Source organism: Emydura macquarii, unplaced genomic scaffold (genome assembly GCF_026122565.2).
Source record: "Emydura macquarii macquarii isolate MOO-44397 ecotype Brisbane River unplaced genomic scaffold, CSIRO-AGI_Emac_v2 contig_719, whole genome shotgun sequence".
Lineage (NCBI taxonomy): Eukaryota > Metazoa > Chordata > Testudines > Chelidae > Emydura > Emydura macquarii.
In genome coordinates, this window is record NW_027130856.1 from 3,000,143 (window position 1) to 3,017,507 (window position 17,365).

General features: G+C 42.1%; 1 protein-coding gene across 2 annotated transcripts in view; it reads right to left on the reverse strand.

The window, feature by feature from the left end:
* Window positions 1-17,365, reverse strand: part of KIF5B (kinesin family member 5B) — a 75,982-nt gene that overhangs the window by 38,586 nt on the left and 20,031 nt on the right. For both annotated transcript variants that reach the window (XM_067542607.1, XM_067542608.1), the window contains exons 5-10: window positions 16,867-16,915; window positions 16,397-16,452; window positions 16,227-16,314; window positions 14,630-14,754; window positions 12,468-12,572; window positions 11,829-11,974 (exon numbers count right to left, since the gene is read on the reverse strand). In XM_067542607.1, coding sequence (XP_067398708.1) covers window positions 11,829-11,974; window positions 12,468-12,572; window positions 14,630-14,754; window positions 16,227-16,314; window positions 16,397-16,452; window positions 16,867-16,915 — 569 coding nt within the window. The remainder of the gene's footprint in view (window positions 1-11,828; window positions 11,975-12,467; window positions 12,573-14,629; window positions 14,755-16,226; window positions 16,315-16,396; window positions 16,453-16,866; window positions 16,916-17,365) is intronic.

The window sequence follows — 17,365 nt, forward strand, 5'->3', positions numbered from 1 at the left end:
CAACATCCAGTCTACACTACATTAATCAATTCCCCTTCTAAACCACAATCATCTTCCTTCCAACCACCTACACATAGATTCATATACTGAACCACCAGTGAGTCACCTTAACTTCAACCATGAAAATAATTCCAGTATCAGACATATGCAGATTTTAATTCTGTAAATTATACATAAATGCCAACTTTAGAAGAATCACTAATGTGGACTGAATGAAGGGGAACAAAATAGGGTTTAAACTGAGAATGAACTGAGGGAAAGGATATGTATCCTGACAAACTACCTGAAACTCTCAGACTTCATGTTCTCTAGTTTAGGCAGAAAGAGAAGTTAGTGCACAGAGTGAGTAACTGTAATTCTTCGAGATGTGTCCCTCTTACAGATGCTTCACTGCAGGTGCACATGCACTGTCAAATGAACACTGTCTGTTCAGCCCATGCACGTGCCACTGATCTCCTTGTGCCTAGCAATGAAGCTCTATTAGGCTGCATGGGCGAATCATCCTCAGTTCTTTCTCCACTACTTAGTATCAGAAGGAAACTCCAAAGCAGAAGGGAAGGAGGGCAGTTAGTGGAGCATACACAGGCACACACATCTCAAAGAACTACAGTTACTGCACAAGGTGATTAACCTCTCTTTCTTCAAGTAATGTCCATATGAGTGCTCCTCTTCAAGGGATTCCCAAGCAGCATCCCCATTAGGAAGGAGGAGATTCGGAGTTAAATAAGTTACAGAGGAAAGAAATACAGTTCCAACTGCCACATCAGATCTGAAACTGACTAAGGCATAGTGTCAATAGAAAGCATGTGCCGAAGATGGGGTGGGCAAACTATGGCCTGTCTGAGCTTTTCATCAGGCCCTCCAGCTCAACCAGTGGTCTGCAAACTCCATTCAGGTGGTCCACAGAAAGGTTGCAGAACAAGCTGCGCAGGGCAGTGGTGACCCCTTCCCTCTCCCAGCCCCATACTTTCCCCCTGCCCCTCTCCCACCACATGGGCCCAGCAGCACCCTGGCCAGAGCACGGCAGCCACTCCCCCCTCCCAGCCCTGCCCCTTTCCCACCATGTGGGCCCAGCAGCGCCCTGGCTGGAGTGTGGCAGCCACTCTCCCCTCCCAGCCTTGTCCCTTCTCCCACCACCTGGGCCTAGTGGTGCCCTGACTGGAGCCACTCCTAGAACATTAATGATGTGCCATAAAATTTCTATACCCAGCAGTAATAGAAGGATAATGCCCTCCTGACATGTAGAGTATGAAGAACAGTCTCCCGGTTAGAAAAAAAACTGGTAGTGAAATGATCCGATTTAGATGAAACTCAGAAGACACTGTAGGAAGGAACCTGGGAGGAAGTCGTAAGGAAACCTTATCCTGGTAGAATATTGCGAAAGGAGGGTCTGCCATTAATGCCCCAATCTCTCCAACTCTGCAGGCTGAGGTAATAGCCACTAGGAAGGCAGTTTCCATAGACTAATTCAATAAGGAACACGTTGCCGTAAGCCTCATGAGGCTAAAGAACCAAATTAAGGTCTCAAACTGGGGTAGGGACTTTCACTTGTGGGAAGAGTTTTCCCAGACCTTTCATGAACTTTGCCGTTGCAAGGTAAGTAAATAGGGAGAACCTCTCAATAATGGTGTGACAAGCTCTCAGGGCAGCCAAAGGAACCTGGAGGGAATGAAGTGACAGTCCTGCTTTCTTAAATTGCAAAAGGTATTTCCAAAATGAGCAGAAGCAAGGTAGATTCATGGAGAGTGTTCTGGAGTTCACACAAGTAATTAAATCATCTCCTCTTTTGAAAGTATGTATTTCTTTTATTAAATAATCTGTGTGTACGTCTCCAGAACAGGACATCTCTAGCCCTGAGAACCATTGAGGAGCCATACCTTGAGGAGACTGTTCAGATTGGGATGCAACAGTCAACTGGTACCCTGAGGAGCTCAGGAGTGATCAGAAGATTTATCAGTGGATAAAGAGCTAGGTGGAACAGTAAGGAAACCATGCTTGCCTTGAATAAACTGGAGTGTTAAATGACTCTGGTCTTATCCTGTCTGATTTTGTTGGCCACTATGAGGATCAGAGGTGATGGGAGAAAACCAAGGGAGAAGGAAGGCATCCCCCCAGGAATTGCGACCTACCCTCCCCGAACAAAACAGATGGCATTTTTTGTTTGTAGCTGTGGTAAAGAGGTCCATTTCTCAAAACTCTCAAGTCTGAAAAATGCCAACTAGAACCTGGGGATCCAATTCCTATTCATAATCTTGGGAAGAACACCTGCTGAGACCATCAGCCAGGACAATTTGTCTGTCTGGAAGATACACTGCTGAAATTCCTCAGCGATGTTTTATGCACCAGTTCCATAATTTCATGATGAATAAACAATCCAAAATTTATATAATTTGTGAAGTTGTTTTTGGCCATCAGCACCTGGTACTTCGCAATGCAGAATTGTAGGGTTGCTGATGAATAAGATTTTCTCCCCAGAAGGTCCAGGCACTTCTGGTTTCTGTCGCATGTGGTTGATTTATATTGATGTTGTTTGCCCGGTTCATTCACTGTGTCAACCACCAGAGATTGAGTGAGAAAATAAGAACTCAAGAGTCCTTTGTGGGAACGTAATAATTTTTTTTTAATCAGCCCTCATACATGTGGGTTTTACTGTAGCCAGGGTTTGCCAAATGGTTTTTGCCAGTTCCAGAGCCTCGTTTATAGAGAGGGCAATTCTGCATTGCACTACAGAGTGAAGACTATCCAACAGCTTGTGTTGGAATTCTGATCTCCTCAAAAGGTATTTGTAGGGAGTCTGCCACCTGCTTAACAAGGTCTTGGAACTGCCAAAAATTACTAGCAATAGATGGAGGAGGAGACATTACTGCTTCATTTGACAAAGAGTAAGAGATGATAGTCTGAGGAGTGCCTTCTTTGTCCACCCAAATCTCTTGATCCTCAAGTGTTTCCTCTGTTGCTGGGGAGGAGAAGCGTGAGTTTCCCCTATCATCCCAATGGGAGAAGATTAGGGCCCTGAAGAACTGCTGGCAATCAGCTCATCAGGGTCCCAATATGGCCACAGAGTTATATGGGGGAAGAGGGTGGCATCCAGGTTTTCTGCTGCTAGAAGTGACATGGCCCATATACAGGTATGTGGGGGAACCCTGAACAGAGTATACTTCTCACTTCCTGAGAACATCTGGTATACCTCTTATCCCACAAAATGGATTACTATCACATATATACTTTTGGTGGCTTTAACCTAAATTGTAATTAAAAAGGAAATGTTACTGTAAGGATACATTTTTAAATTGATGTTTGTTCCTTTGGAAACAGATTTTATGGGTAAAAGCTCTCGGAAGGGCTTGAGTTAATGTTAGTAAAGCATTTCGCGATCTGTGAGTGAAAGCCACTAAATGCATGGTTTACCAAATGAGACTGCAGGAACTCAGTACATTCACACTTTATATAGAAACTGGTCTTCCAATAATTCATAAATTACTTAAATAACAGTTCAGAGGAGAGGAACCTTGGAAACTAAGGATGTTAAGCCCAAAACTTCAGAGGTGCAGATGCACTACAGCAGCCATCTTGCTTTTCAGCTACTTTGCCAGATTAAGAAAACTACCAGAAAACTTTTTGAATCACTCCACACAACAAATGCTTTCCATACTAAAAATGTTTTCTCTGTAAGGCCACCTGGAAACTTTATTCACTAAATTAATTCCTCAGATGGATATGCTTTAAGGAAGAACAATGGCAGGAAAAAGTCAAGCAGATTAAGAAGGAAGCAGTCAACTCACTTTTCAGTGGATGGAATTATTAAATTGGCAGTTTAAAAATAGAGAATTAAAATCAGACAGAATAGTAGCAGCGATGGGAGAACAGATTCATGCCAACAATATGCAAATTCTTAGAGTTTATAATGATAAGAAAAGCCAGATTCCTTTGTTTTCTGGAACAAATGTTTCTCTTTTGGATTTAAATATAAAATGAGCCTATATTTGTGATTAAGTGTTACAGAATTCTTACTATAAAGCAAATTACAGGAAACAGAGAGCTCAATCAGAGCAACAATTTAAGATCTTGCACAGAAGGAGACAATTGTGTATGCAGCCAGGGAATGAGTGGCAGAGATGACTCAAGTAGCTCACAATAAGTGTTCAAGAATCTGACCCTACATTTCCATTTGAAAATAGTGTACCTAGTGCTCTAGTTACCAGTAACTATTCAGATTATCTATAAAATGAAGAAGTTACTCACCTTGTGCAGTAAAAATGGTTCTTTGAGATGTGTGTCCCTGTGGGTGCTCCACTGTAGGTGTATATGTACCCCTGTGCCTCTAATTGGAAATTTTAAGTAGCAGTATCCATTCAGCCCGCACATGCGTTCTCCCTTCTTTGTGGTCTGCCTTGAGGCTATCTAGCATTGAACGGGCAACCACCCTCAGTTCCTTCTCTACTGCAGAGCTCCTTATGGAGAACACCAAAGTAGAGGGGAAGGTGGTGGGTTGTGGAGCCCACAGGGACACACATCTCAAAAAACCATCGTTACTGCACAAGGTAACTTCCTCTTCAAATAGCGTCTCTATGGGTGCTCCACTGTCTGAGACTCCACAGCAGTATTACCCATGAGGACTGGGGCTCGGAGTGGGGTCTGTTACAACAGAGATTACTGTGGTGCCAAAGATGGCATCGCAGGCCAAATCTCCAGTGATTGCATAATGTTCTGCAAAAGTGCGGGCAGAGGCCCAAGTTGCTGCTCTGCAGATTTCCAAGATAGGGACAACTTTAAGGAATGCAACTGTGGTAGAAATTGACCTCGTGGCGTGCGTATGGATTCTGGACAAAGGCAACAGATTGCACCCTTGGTAACAGTGATTAATACAACTTGAGACCCATCTGAATAGTCTTTGAGCCAATATTGCAGAGTCTTTGGATCTTTCTGCGAACAAAAGGAAGAGTTTTGGGGAGTTCCTGAAGTCCTTAGTCCTGTCTAAGTTGAATGCTAGTGCTCTAACATCAAGCATATGCAGAGTTGCCTCCATGCCATCACGATGCCTATTCATATGGAAGGTGGAGGCAACTTTAGGGAGAAACTTGGGACCCATCCTCAGAGTTACTGTGTCTTTTAAAAGGACTGTATATAGTGGGTATGCCATATGGGCCGCTATTTCTCCTATATGCCTAGCGGAAGTGATGGCAATTACAAATGGTGTCTTCATGGACAAGTGTAAGAGAAAGCAAGTTGACATGAGCTCAAACATAGGTCCAGTCAAAGCTATGACAATTAGGTTAAGATCCCAGGTTGGAGCGGGTGGTCTCATATGCGGGAAGAGATCCCAATATCCTTAAGGAATCTATGCATAAATAGGTGAGCAAACACTGAGTATTCGTCTACCTGACACTGGAAAGCAGTTATGGTCACAAAATACACCTGAGTGAGAGTTTTGACCTCTTCAGGTCTAAAATGTAGTTTAAAATTAGAGAGAGGGAAGACGAGGTTGAGTCTGTGTGCTTAGAATGACACCAAACATAGAATCGTTTCCATTTCTATACGTAAATATTTTGAGTGATCGACTTCTGGCTGTGCAGCAACACATCTTTCACCTCATTAGAACATTGTCTCTAAGTCTTGGAACCAAGAAGAAGCCAAGCCTGGAGGCAGAGGACCTGCCAGTTGGGTGAAGATCAATTTGCTGCTTTGAAAGAGTAGGTGAGGAATGAGCCGAAGAGGATCCTGAGGACATATTGCCATCTGTGTCAGGTAAGGCAACCAGACTGGTCTTGGCCAGGAGGGGACACTCAGAATAACACTCACTGTCTCGTCAAATTTTCAACAGGACCTTGGATAAAAGAGGAAATGGGGGAAAAGCATACAAGCAGTCCCTGTCCCATGGGAGGATGATGGTGCCTGCCAGTTAATGTTTCTCCAGGCTAGCCCCTGGAACAGTAATGAGGACATTTCTTGTTCTAAGTAGTGAAGAGATCTGTAGTTGGGGTTCCCCAAAGGGCGAATGTGTCTTGAAGCACCTGAGTTCAGTTCCTACTTGCGGTCATGAGAAAAGTTCTGACTGTCGTATTCTGTATTCCTAATAGGTAGACAGCTGAGATGAGCATCTTGTGACATATGCACCAGTTCCAAAATTTGAGTACTTCTGTGCAGAGGGAGGGAGATCTAGCATCCCCACGCGATATATGTAAAACATACATAAGATATGTCATGACCTTTGAGTGGGTGTTCTTGATGAAAGGCAGAAAGTGTGCACAGGCATTCCTGATGGCCCTTAGCTTGAAAAGATTGATATGGAGGGTTGCTTCTGTGGAAGACCACTTGCCTTGAACCTTGTGGTGATGTAGGGTAAGTTTGCTAGCTTATTAGGGAGGCATCCGTTATTAGTGTCAACATTCGTGGTGGTTGCACGAATAGAACTCCTGTTCAGATATAGGATAGGGCTTTCCACGAGTCTAGGGAGTGCTTTACTGCAGAGGGCAGTGATAGTAGGTTGGTTAGTCTATCCCTGTCTAGGGAATAGACAGAAGTGTGTCATATCTGAAGACACCTCATTAACATCCGAGCATTTGGGATGAAGAAGGTGCATGCTGCCATATGACCTAGCACGTGCAGGCAGTTCCTGGCCAATGTTTGAGGGCTGGTCTGGACTGTCTCTGGACTGAGACTCCTAAGGGTGCTGAGTCTGTGTAGTGGGACGAACGCTCTCACTTGTACTTCATCAAGGTCAGCACCGATAAAATCCAATCGCTGTACTGGGATGAGTGTCGATTTCTGTAAGTTGAGCTGTAGCCCCAGCTGCACAAATGTGTACAGGGTCATCTGAGTAGCTAGCACGGTGCTCTGAAACGAGAGAGCCCTGAGAAGGCAGTCGTCTAGGTATGAGGAGTTCACAATGCCCAATACTCACAGGTGCACCGCTACAATGAAGAGAACCTTGGCGAATACCCTGGGTGCAGATGAGAAGCTGAATGGGAACACCTTGTACTGATAATGGTCCTGCCCAAAGAAACTGTACCGATGTGCGATGGTCATATTAAGATGTGGAAGTAGGTATTGGCTGAGGGCCAAAAACCAATCTCCTTGCTACAGAGCTGGAATAATGGCTGCTAGCATGACCATTTTGAACTTCTGCTCCTTCATGTATTTGTTTAATGCGGTTAGATCTTGAATGGGTCTCCAACCTCCCTTTGTCTTGGGGGATGAGGAAATAACGGGCATAAAATCCCTTGTCCACGTTGCTCCAGGACTAGTTCTATGACCCCAGGTGTAAAAGAAGATCTATTTCCTGTTGAAATAGGTTCTCACGAGAAGGGTCCCCAAAGAGGGATGCGGAAGGAAGGTGGGAATAGGGGAGGGACGTGAATTGAATGGCATAACCCTTCAAAATAATCTCCAAGACCCATCAATCGGAGATGATCCTCTCCCAACTGCTAATGAAGAGGGCCAGTCAACTTCTAAAGAGGAATGACAGGTGTATAAATGACAGCTGATATTGCAAGTTATAATTGTTTAGGCCCTTGACCAACCAGTCAAAAGTACTTAGAAGAGAGTCTGCGAGGCTGCGGATTGGGGTGCTGACTGCTTCCGCTTCTGAACTCTGGGCCTCTCATTGAAGCTCGTAATAGCGTTGAGACAGTGAATATTGAGGAGGTCGTGATCTGTGCTATGTCTAAGAGCTCTCTTCTCTTCTGTCCCGCAAAGCAGATTTTCAGGGAATGTAATGTGGCCAAGGAATCCTTCCAGGTGTGGAGGGAAGTTTGTCTTCTCACGTTTCAAGGCCCCAAGCTCTTTGTGGAGATCTTTCCACTGTCGTCTGCATCTCTTTGGCAACCCGGAAAGGTTAGCCAAGAAGCCCACCTCATTACCACTGCCATGGAGACTAAGCGGGCCGCTGTATTGGCTGCGTCCAGTGTCTGTAGTGCTGTTCTGGCTACTAATGGACTCTCTCTGACAACAGCCTGAAACCTCTCCTTTTATGTCTCAGGTAAATGTTCCAGAAACGCATTGAGTTTCCCCATGATTAATAAAATCATATTTGGCCATAACAGCTTGGTAATTTGCGACTCTAAACTGCAATGTTGCCAACAAACACACCTTCCTCCCGAAGAGATCTAGCCTTTTCCAATCCTGATAGCATGGGGTCAGCTTGGCATGATATTGTTTGCCTTGTGCATTAACCATACCCACTACAATAGAGTTGGGCTGTGGATATTGAAAGAGGAAGTCTGCCTCTTGGGGAGAGATATAGTATTTTTCGTCAGTTCTCTTGCCGATTGGTGAGATGGAGGCTGGTGTCAGCCAGATAAGTTTGGCAGGATCTAGAATTGCCTCATTGATTGGCAGGTCAAATCTGCAGAATATCCACCAGCTTTTGATGTGTATCTGCCACCTCCCTTAGGGGAATCTACAGTTCATCTGCCACCCTCTTAATAAGGTCTTGGAAGTTCTTGAAATAATCAGCTAGTGATTGGGAGACTGGGGGGGTTTACAGCTTCATCTGGCAAAGACAAGGAGAAGCTTGCTGGAGGTGTAGCTTCCATTTTGAGTCTTTCCTCCTTTCCTCAAAAGTTCCCTCCTCCTCTGGTTCAGGGGCTCTGAATAGCGATGCTGTAGGGAACTGTCTGGCAGACATTCTCTGAGAGACACTAGTCGCACACGAAGTATGGGATCTGTATGTCACCCAGGGACCCCAATACAGCCATTAGGTATGGAGAGGAGGAAGAGGGTCTGGGTGATGGGGGTGCCCAAGTGGTCCCATACTATGACCATGGGTCGGGTCAGTGGAATTGAGGACTCTTGTATTGTGACGGCAGGCCACAATGAGGGGCCAGGAAAATGACATCCTCCTGGTCACTGTCAGATTCGTTACTGGGTAAAGATGGTACTGACCAGGGTATTGGTAGTACATGGCTCGGTGCTGACGGGCAAGTCTGGGTGCCCAGATGTGCTTGGTACTGGAGCCCCAGTACTGAGTAATGGGGATTGCGATTCTTCCCCAACTGTCAGGTCTCTAGAGTACCGGAACTCTTGCAGTACAGTCGGCTTACTCGGTACCACGTAGCAGTATCTGTGGTACATTGTCAGTATTGATGGTTGTGAAGGTGCACAGCATTCCTTAGACAGGAGCTTTGTCACATCTGGTACCGAAGGTATTCTTGGTGCTGCTCCTTTAGAGGCGGAATGGTATTTGTCTTTGTCCTTAAGAAGCCTAGCATCTCTAGGCAGTGCAGCAGAGCTCCATATCAGAGGCACCCTGATGCTTCTGGATACCATGCTTCGGAGCTCCCACTACCGGAGGTGGCCACACTGGGAGAACCCCTCTGGCTAGCAAATGACTCAGTTGGGGGACTTGAAGCCCTTTTTCTCGAACCGTTACAGGGGGAATCTGCTGGTCTTTTCAACTACTCTGCTCCCTTTGAAGTTGAAGGCTCCAAGGATGATCCAGAGTTGGCACCAGAGTCCCTTGGAGGATGAAGTGCCTTCTCCATAAGGACGAGTTTTAACTTCAGTTCCCAGTTCTTGCAAGACCCTGGTTTTCGCTGGTGGCAGAGGGAGCACTTCCGAGGGATATGAGACTCTCCCAGGCATTGAACACAGTGAGAACATCTGTCCGTTACAAGATAGACTCCTTGCAGGAGAGGCCCCTCTTGAAGCCAGGGGAGCCAGGCATATCACCCTCTAGCAGTGAGGAATGCAGAAGAAAGTTCTTTTTCTCTCTCTCTTTTTTTTTTTTTTAAAACTGAAAGTACTCGAGTCTTTTAAACGTGTGCGCAAGGGATGTGGGGGGGAATCCCCCCAGACAGGGTGGGAAATGTAAACTGAAGTTATTTTTCTTCTTTAATTTTTTTAATTAAAAAAAAAAATTTTTTTTTTTTATCCCAACTGTTAAAAAGGAAACACTAACAATTAAGGAGAACAAAAGAAAAACATAACTACTTATGCTAAGGATGCAGATAAGGCAGGGAGAACTGCTTGCTCTGTTTGAGGCCAAAGGCGGTCCAGAAGGAACTGAAAAAGAGATTTGCCTGCGGTGCTCGATAGCCTTGATTTTTTCAACATTAAGGTCACATTTTGAGGCAGACCAGAAGGGAGGGAGAGCACACACGTGCGGGCTGAAGCAATATTGCTACCTAAAACCTCCGATTAGAGCATAGATACACCTAGAGTGGAGCACCCCAGGGGACACATATGGCCCAAGAATAATTTTTTCGGGCCCAGTACAAACTTGTAACACGGGCCCCCTCCCACACACATACCCATGGGGGTTGCAGCCTGGGTTGGGCCTCCAGGGCCTCCAGGCCCCAGTAAAGTATACTCCCCCGCCCCCCATGTTGGGGCCCTGGGGACACTATTAGAAGAAGTTAGCAATTATCTATTTTTCAGTTGTTTACCTTGTGCATAATCTGTTTCAATGTTTTGTTGGCAGCCACATGCCCTTTCCCAATTTACCAGTAGCCACAACAGCAAAGTGAAACTGAAGAGGCAGAAATCAGGACTATGAAGCAAGTATCTGTTTCCTTCTCTCACCTTCCACTTCAATATATATCCTTGTCTATTTCCTCCCCTTATTGTGTGTATCCATGCACCTTACTTTTTGCCCTCATGTTTTCTAATAAATCCCTTTTCTCATTCATCCCATCCATTGCTCTCTGTCCCGCAACTCATAGCACACATGCTCACACCCTCATCCACATATGCAGGGCTTTACTAGATGTCCAATAGCAAAAGACATCTCACCTGGGTTTCCCCTACACAGAAATGATGGATTCCTCACTGTGTAGGGGAAACACCCAGATGAGATACCTATATCCAGGCACTCCTACCTGCTGGGATTCCTATCAGGGTGTTGTCACTGGACCTCCTTCAGGGGCTCTATCTGTATTTCCCCTAAAGAGTAGGGGTCTGAAATTTGAACCCCCTGTTGCAACCCCCCTTTCCTCAGCTGCTGGAAAGGAGATGCAGCATTGTGTGTGTTCCCCTATTCAAAAGGCTGCAGAGGGCTTTGGTGAGGTCTCTGTTATTCTACTACTCTCTGTCCTCATTTCTCCATGAATAGCTCCAGTGACAGCCTCTTCTACTGCTCCGTGCTTCACTAAGCAGCAGAGGAGCAAGATCAACAATTCCCAGTTTCATTGAAGTCCATAGGATTATGAATAGTAACAGCCAAAAAAATCCTCTCACACAATGGTCAGTATTTACTCTGCAACATACTAAGAGCAGCTGCAGAAGCACTGGAACTCTGCAGTCTTAGGAAGACAACATATGGTAGCAAAGATTGATCTAAAGAGTAAGAAGCTTTATTTTAAATTAAAGTTAAAACTCTACTGAAGATGATATTTGTTCACTACACAAGAAAAATTCATACTTGACATGGTGAGTGGATTTTTTCAAGCCCTGTTTATGGATATTTTAGACACTATATAATTGGGCACTGCTATGCTTAGTGTGTATACATGAGTTAAAGAAATTTTAAGTGTTTATGTTATATTTGATATAGGAACCTCAACCATCTGTGAACTTAAATTAAAAATGATTCTGCATTAGCATCTTTCTGCACTGACCTCTTTGGTTTTTAAAAAGAAAAAGTGAAGTATTAATGTGTATATTTGAACATGCAATCAGCAGTAGCATTTAAGAGTTCAACCTACTTGCTTGATAAAAGCGGACACCTTTGGCAGTTATTTCATCCAAGATGTTTATTTACATCAGTCTTACCAGATAAGATGTATGGGGGCTTAATAAAAAGATGCTTGCAGTTCATGGCTTTCAAGTCTTCAGAGACAGTTTTGCACAAAATCACTCTCTCTACAGGCATTTTTAAATTGTTTACTCACCTTTGACCAAACAAGAGGGTAGATTTAGTTTCAGACTCATTGTATGATGATGGAGAGCAGCAAATTACAATAGTGGTTCTGCAGTTACCACCCAATGAATCCTGAAGGATTCTGGTCATTTTACTGTCACGATATGGAACATAAGTCTGGAATAATAAATGTATAGATTAGCATATACTTGAAGTAGTAAGTGAGAGTTGACAGATTTAACTATCCAGTTTGTTAGATAAGGATCTGTACTCTGTTCAGCTAAGACCAGCATAATTAAGCAAGAAGGATAGTAAAGATAAATTATCTTCAGGTTCTTAACCATGCCCATCACAGTGGTTATAAGCATAAGCCTTTCAAATAAAAGAGTTATGTCTAAGCTTTTGTAATTTTAGGGTACAGGAAACTTCCAGTAAAATATTTAATATACTCTTCTGACATTATATAAGTTTATTTATAATTCTGCTTTACACGCCAAGAGTGACGCTGCAACAGGCACGGCTACAGTTTGTAGTGCAGTGATACAACCGTTTAGATTTTTAAGGCAGTGTGGTTAAATCCCATGCACTACCTGGAAAATCTCAGCCCATGGTTCTGGGTACTATTACATCTGTATTGTCTCTTCTTCTGGACTTAAAAAAATGCACTTACGCTGCTTTCAGCCAAAGCAGAGATAACATTTCCAAGAGCTGAGAGAGACTTGTTGATGTTCTTAGCTTCATCCAGCACAGCACCTTCTGCTCCAGTTTTACTAACCTAAAAAGATTTAGACAACAAAAGCAAACATCTTAGAAAGCCTCTTTCAGAGTCAGTATTTATTAAAAAAGCCTGAACAGCTTGCTTTTCTTTTTCTTTAAGCCAAGAGTCACTATAGCATCACTACTTGGTAGGCTAGTTGGGAAAATAGATTATCTTCCCTCATACCACACCACCCCCAGAAAATCTCTGATTTGCCATCAAAAACCAAAAGTTTCCAGCTAAAGTCTATTCAGTTTTTCAAAGAAAATCAAAAATTTTCCAAAGAAAGCAGACACTTCCTGTGAAAAAAGTTGGTCAAAAATCCAATTTTGTCAAAAGCCATTTTGGTGAAAGTTTGATCAACTGTACTTACTCATTGGTCATTAAAAAAGGACTGAATCATACTATTCATGCTCAAGAGCTAAGAAATTCAAAGTTATGGCTTGTACTTTATTGACTAATGAGTTAGTTGGTATAAGGCAGGAAAGTTACCATCTTAAACAATAGAAAAAGATAATATGGACCAGATTCAGAAACAGCCTCTGCCACAAAAAAAACCCTTAGATATAGGTACCTGGAACTGAAAGTCTACAAGAGTAGAAGAGAGTGCAGTGGAAAATTACTCCAATCTCACTTCCCTCAGAAGGTACTTGAGGGTAATGGATAAAGGCAGGAGAGACTGAAGAACAGGAAGCTTCACCAGTTCCTGTCCTCAGATCTGCTGCCCAGTCTAGCTCTCTAGCCTAAATGTCCAACCTTGCTCCACAGTTCTATGATCTTCATTTCTCCTCCCTCTCCTTCTCCCAATCTACACTGAAAGAATTTTCAAGTTACTTTTTAATCTTATTAATGTAAACCAAGCATTAAGTGTAAACTACAAAAACAAAAATATATATGTTCTAAGATGGGTGCACAACTTGTTAGAAAACTGTGCTCACTGAAGATTTTTAAGAACCAGTTAAACAATGAAGAAGATTCAACAACATAGCCAGTTTTTTTTTTAAATGTTTCCTCATAAGTCAGGTTTTCTAAACCTTTGTCATTTTTGCTACACATCTCTGGCCATTTACTCAGAACAGGATAAGACCCAGAAGATGCCTTCCCATCATGGCATGACTCCAGAGGGGCAAGGAAAAGCTGTGACAAACTGATAAAAACCTTGTCTTTTTATACACTATAACAAACAGAGATGTCTTACTGGTTATTGGACCTTAACTAAAACCAGATCAAGGCTGAAACCTGCTCTCTTCAAGGTTTTCTTATTTCACTTTGCCATATTTTTCCCTACTTACTGGAGTAAGCATTTATTTTCAAAAACTAATATAACTAATTATTTAATGCACCTGGTTGGTACCCAATTAACCATATTTTTCTTTTATTTGATTACCTCTACCCAAACCTTAAATAAAATAATGTTGATATTCCAAGGGTCACTACAAACTTATCGTAAACAATCTCCCTTTCTCATGATCTTATTCTTTTTGGTCACATGCTTTGAGCCTACTGCTCAAGCTACTATCCATACTCAATTTAAAACCATAGTTGACTCAGGCCTTATGTGGGTCTACAGATGGATTATAGGAGTCAAGCAGGACCACATTAGTAGGGAGCTCTCAGTACTGGTGCACAAAATGACACCACTTCATTCTGTTACTCAAAATAAGTAAGAAACGTCCACACAACAGCCTTGTCTCAGAGTTAAGGTTTCTCAAATGCATTTCCAGTCAACGTGATCACGAGTTAGGATAGTGTTAACATGAGCAACCAGTTTGTCAGATCACATTTAAACACTGACAATGAAATTCAATCTATTTTTTCCATGTTCAAAAAGCCGCTACACATTTTACCAAATTTAAGTTTATCTGTCAATTGGATGTATATCAAATGAGCCTTTACTGGAGTTTGGGCTTCACATCTGAGCGCTGGAGTTGAAGAGAGTTGTGGAGCTGGCTGAAGACTCAGTATTATGATTTGTGTGTTCATAGGAAGCAATACTTGAGCAACCTGAGCTCTATGTTAAACAAGGTTCTGTTATGTTTCTTTAGTTTTCAAATATATAATGAAGAAAAAGTTACCTTCTCACTACCTGCCAAGTCCACAAGGTAAAGTTTTCCACTCAGTTTCTGTTCTGTTTGAGTGTTTTCTTGTTTTACATTAATAAGGAAGATACTATGACTTCGAGAGCTGTGTTCATTCATGTCTATAAAGCAAACATTTAAGAATTTTCAAAACACTTGCTTATATAATTCTGTCCTAGATAACAATTACTCTAATTTGACCTTAGCTGAACATTTAGTATACTAATATGAACCCCTCACAGTGAACAAATACAACTACAGATAGACTACCTTAAAGTAGTTTTTGATGAATACAGCATATTTCAACTAGAGCAAGCAAATGAAGGATCAATCCCATCTTATTCAATAGCTAGTCAGCTTTTTTCCCTACACATTTCTATTAATACAACGTAAAGTGTATTGATAAAGTTTACTAGTCTATCTTCTTATTCTGGACTTCAAGTATTTTTGGAGTTTATTAGAAACACTACACCATTTGTCAATTTTTTTCCAAAGCCGTTACATACTGACCCAACAGGTAATTTTTCCTTTAGAAACTAATGCATTTTTGTTATAAAGTAAAGATGGTGATTTTTTTCTTTATTTACAGCATAGGTAGAATAGTTTACTTGTGCTCCACATTTAAAGACATATGGCTCAGACTCAATTAAAATAGCTCTTCAAATTCAGTAACGGAAGTCTATGCTGATTTACTTTGGGGCGGGAGAAGGAAGAGGGAGAAGATGAGCCCTCTAGTTAGCACTCTCTTTAGTCCTGTGTCAGACAGAAGCAACCCTAAATCCCTCACAGCCTTATAAAGACCTGCAGGTAGCTACAAGAGAAGCTGAGGAAGTATAAAGAAGGAATAGTCCCTGGCTCCTCAGCCACTGTTACTTCCCTGTTCCTCAGCATTTAAATGCTGACCAGTTCCGGTTTCTTGCTGCCACAAAGAAAGAAAGTAACCATTCCTTCAAAACACACCCCTGATAAAAGGGAGTGCAGTGCAGGCTTGGCCATGATATCCGATTGCCTTCTTCCACCTCTTCAGTGAGAGTCCACTGACAGCTCCAAAGACACAAATCACATACTTTTACAACTTAGTGGAGTATCATAGGACCAAAGAGAGAAGTTTGGGCCTATGGGATGCTGCCTAAATCTGTAGACAGGTAAACATGGGCATCCTGTGATCAGCTTTGTTAGAGGCCTCTGCAGTAGTAGAGACAAGAAGCAGGTGGCTTCATAAGCCAGACACTGCTTTATTTACAGATACAGGAGTAATTCATGGGGTAGGAGGCATGGATCTGGGATCATAAACTTTCACTGCCCCATGCTTGTGCTCTGCCCCTACTCCAAGAGGGAGCATGCAACCTCAGGTTGAGTAACACTGCCCTAGAAATAGGAAGTTAGACGAAGGGGAGACAAACTTTAAACAGATCAAAATTGTTTTAACTTGTCTTAACCTACTCCCGCTTCCCCTCAAGTGACACACTGAGGTCAGTAACATGAGCCAATCTTTCAAAAACTAGAATCATTCATTTACAATCACAGTTTGGGCCTCTCTCATTTATAAACATTGATAAAGAAAAAGAATGCTATAGGGAAAAAAGCCACTTACTTGTAACTGCTACATGTCTGTTAGATTTTCCTTCATCTATAGTATCCATAACTTCATCTGGACTACATACAAAACGCTCAGTGCAGCCCTTTAAAATTGACAAAACAGAGATAAGTGATGTACACTGGAGAAAAGTTAGGTTAGTTCAATAGTGTCACACTTATACTCACCTTTACATAAGGAACTCTGTTTTTGTCTTCATGAACAGAAAGATTGGTCTTTGAAACTGGAAGAAAAAAATTCTTCAGATAAGGTATTTGTTAACTTGTTTAAAAGAATAGTATGGTGAATGGGCAGTTTACAGTATATACCCAGAGGGAAACAGAAGTGCCATTTCCTATGGTATCCCACACAGTTCTTATATTCTAACCTCTGAACAGGGATTTACTCAAAATGGCCGTTTGAGAAACCCAAATGCTTTTTATATAGATATTACATTATACATGAAAAGGCTGAGCTATACTTAACTTTTCAATTATAAGATTATGAAAACCACTGAAAGACTAAACTTATAGTTACCATTTACAATTTTTCATTAATATGCCAAATAACTATCCTGATCTTGTGGTACAGTCTCTTTCCCCTTCTTCGCAGCATAACAAGTTGCTACCCTCATCCTATATAAAGGGCACAGACTTACCATCTAAAAGGTCCCTTATTTTATCCAAGTATATTTCAAAATATGACACCTAAAAGAAGAATATACAGCATTAAAAACACACTAATTCACAAATTTTAAGGCCAAAAGGGACCGTTTACGATAATTTAGTCAGTCTCCTGTATTAGGCAGGAGGTCATTCTTCAAGTGATTCCTGCATCTAGTCCAAGAACTTGTGGTTGAACCAAAGCATCTCTATTAGAAAGACATCCAACCTTAATCACGACTTCAAATAATGGAGAATTTACCACAACCATCAAAACAAGTTGTGAAAGGATAATTACCCTCAGTGTTAAAGATTAGCATCTAATTGTCAGTAAATATATGAAAAATAGGGATTCCCAATCTCTGGGCCAAATTGTCACTAGACTGATATCTTCCAAATTAAATGGGAGACCTATACATGCACCAAAAAACCACAAAGATTTAGCTATCAATTAAGCTAGTTTAAAATTGGATGCAACTTTTGATTTAAGTGGTA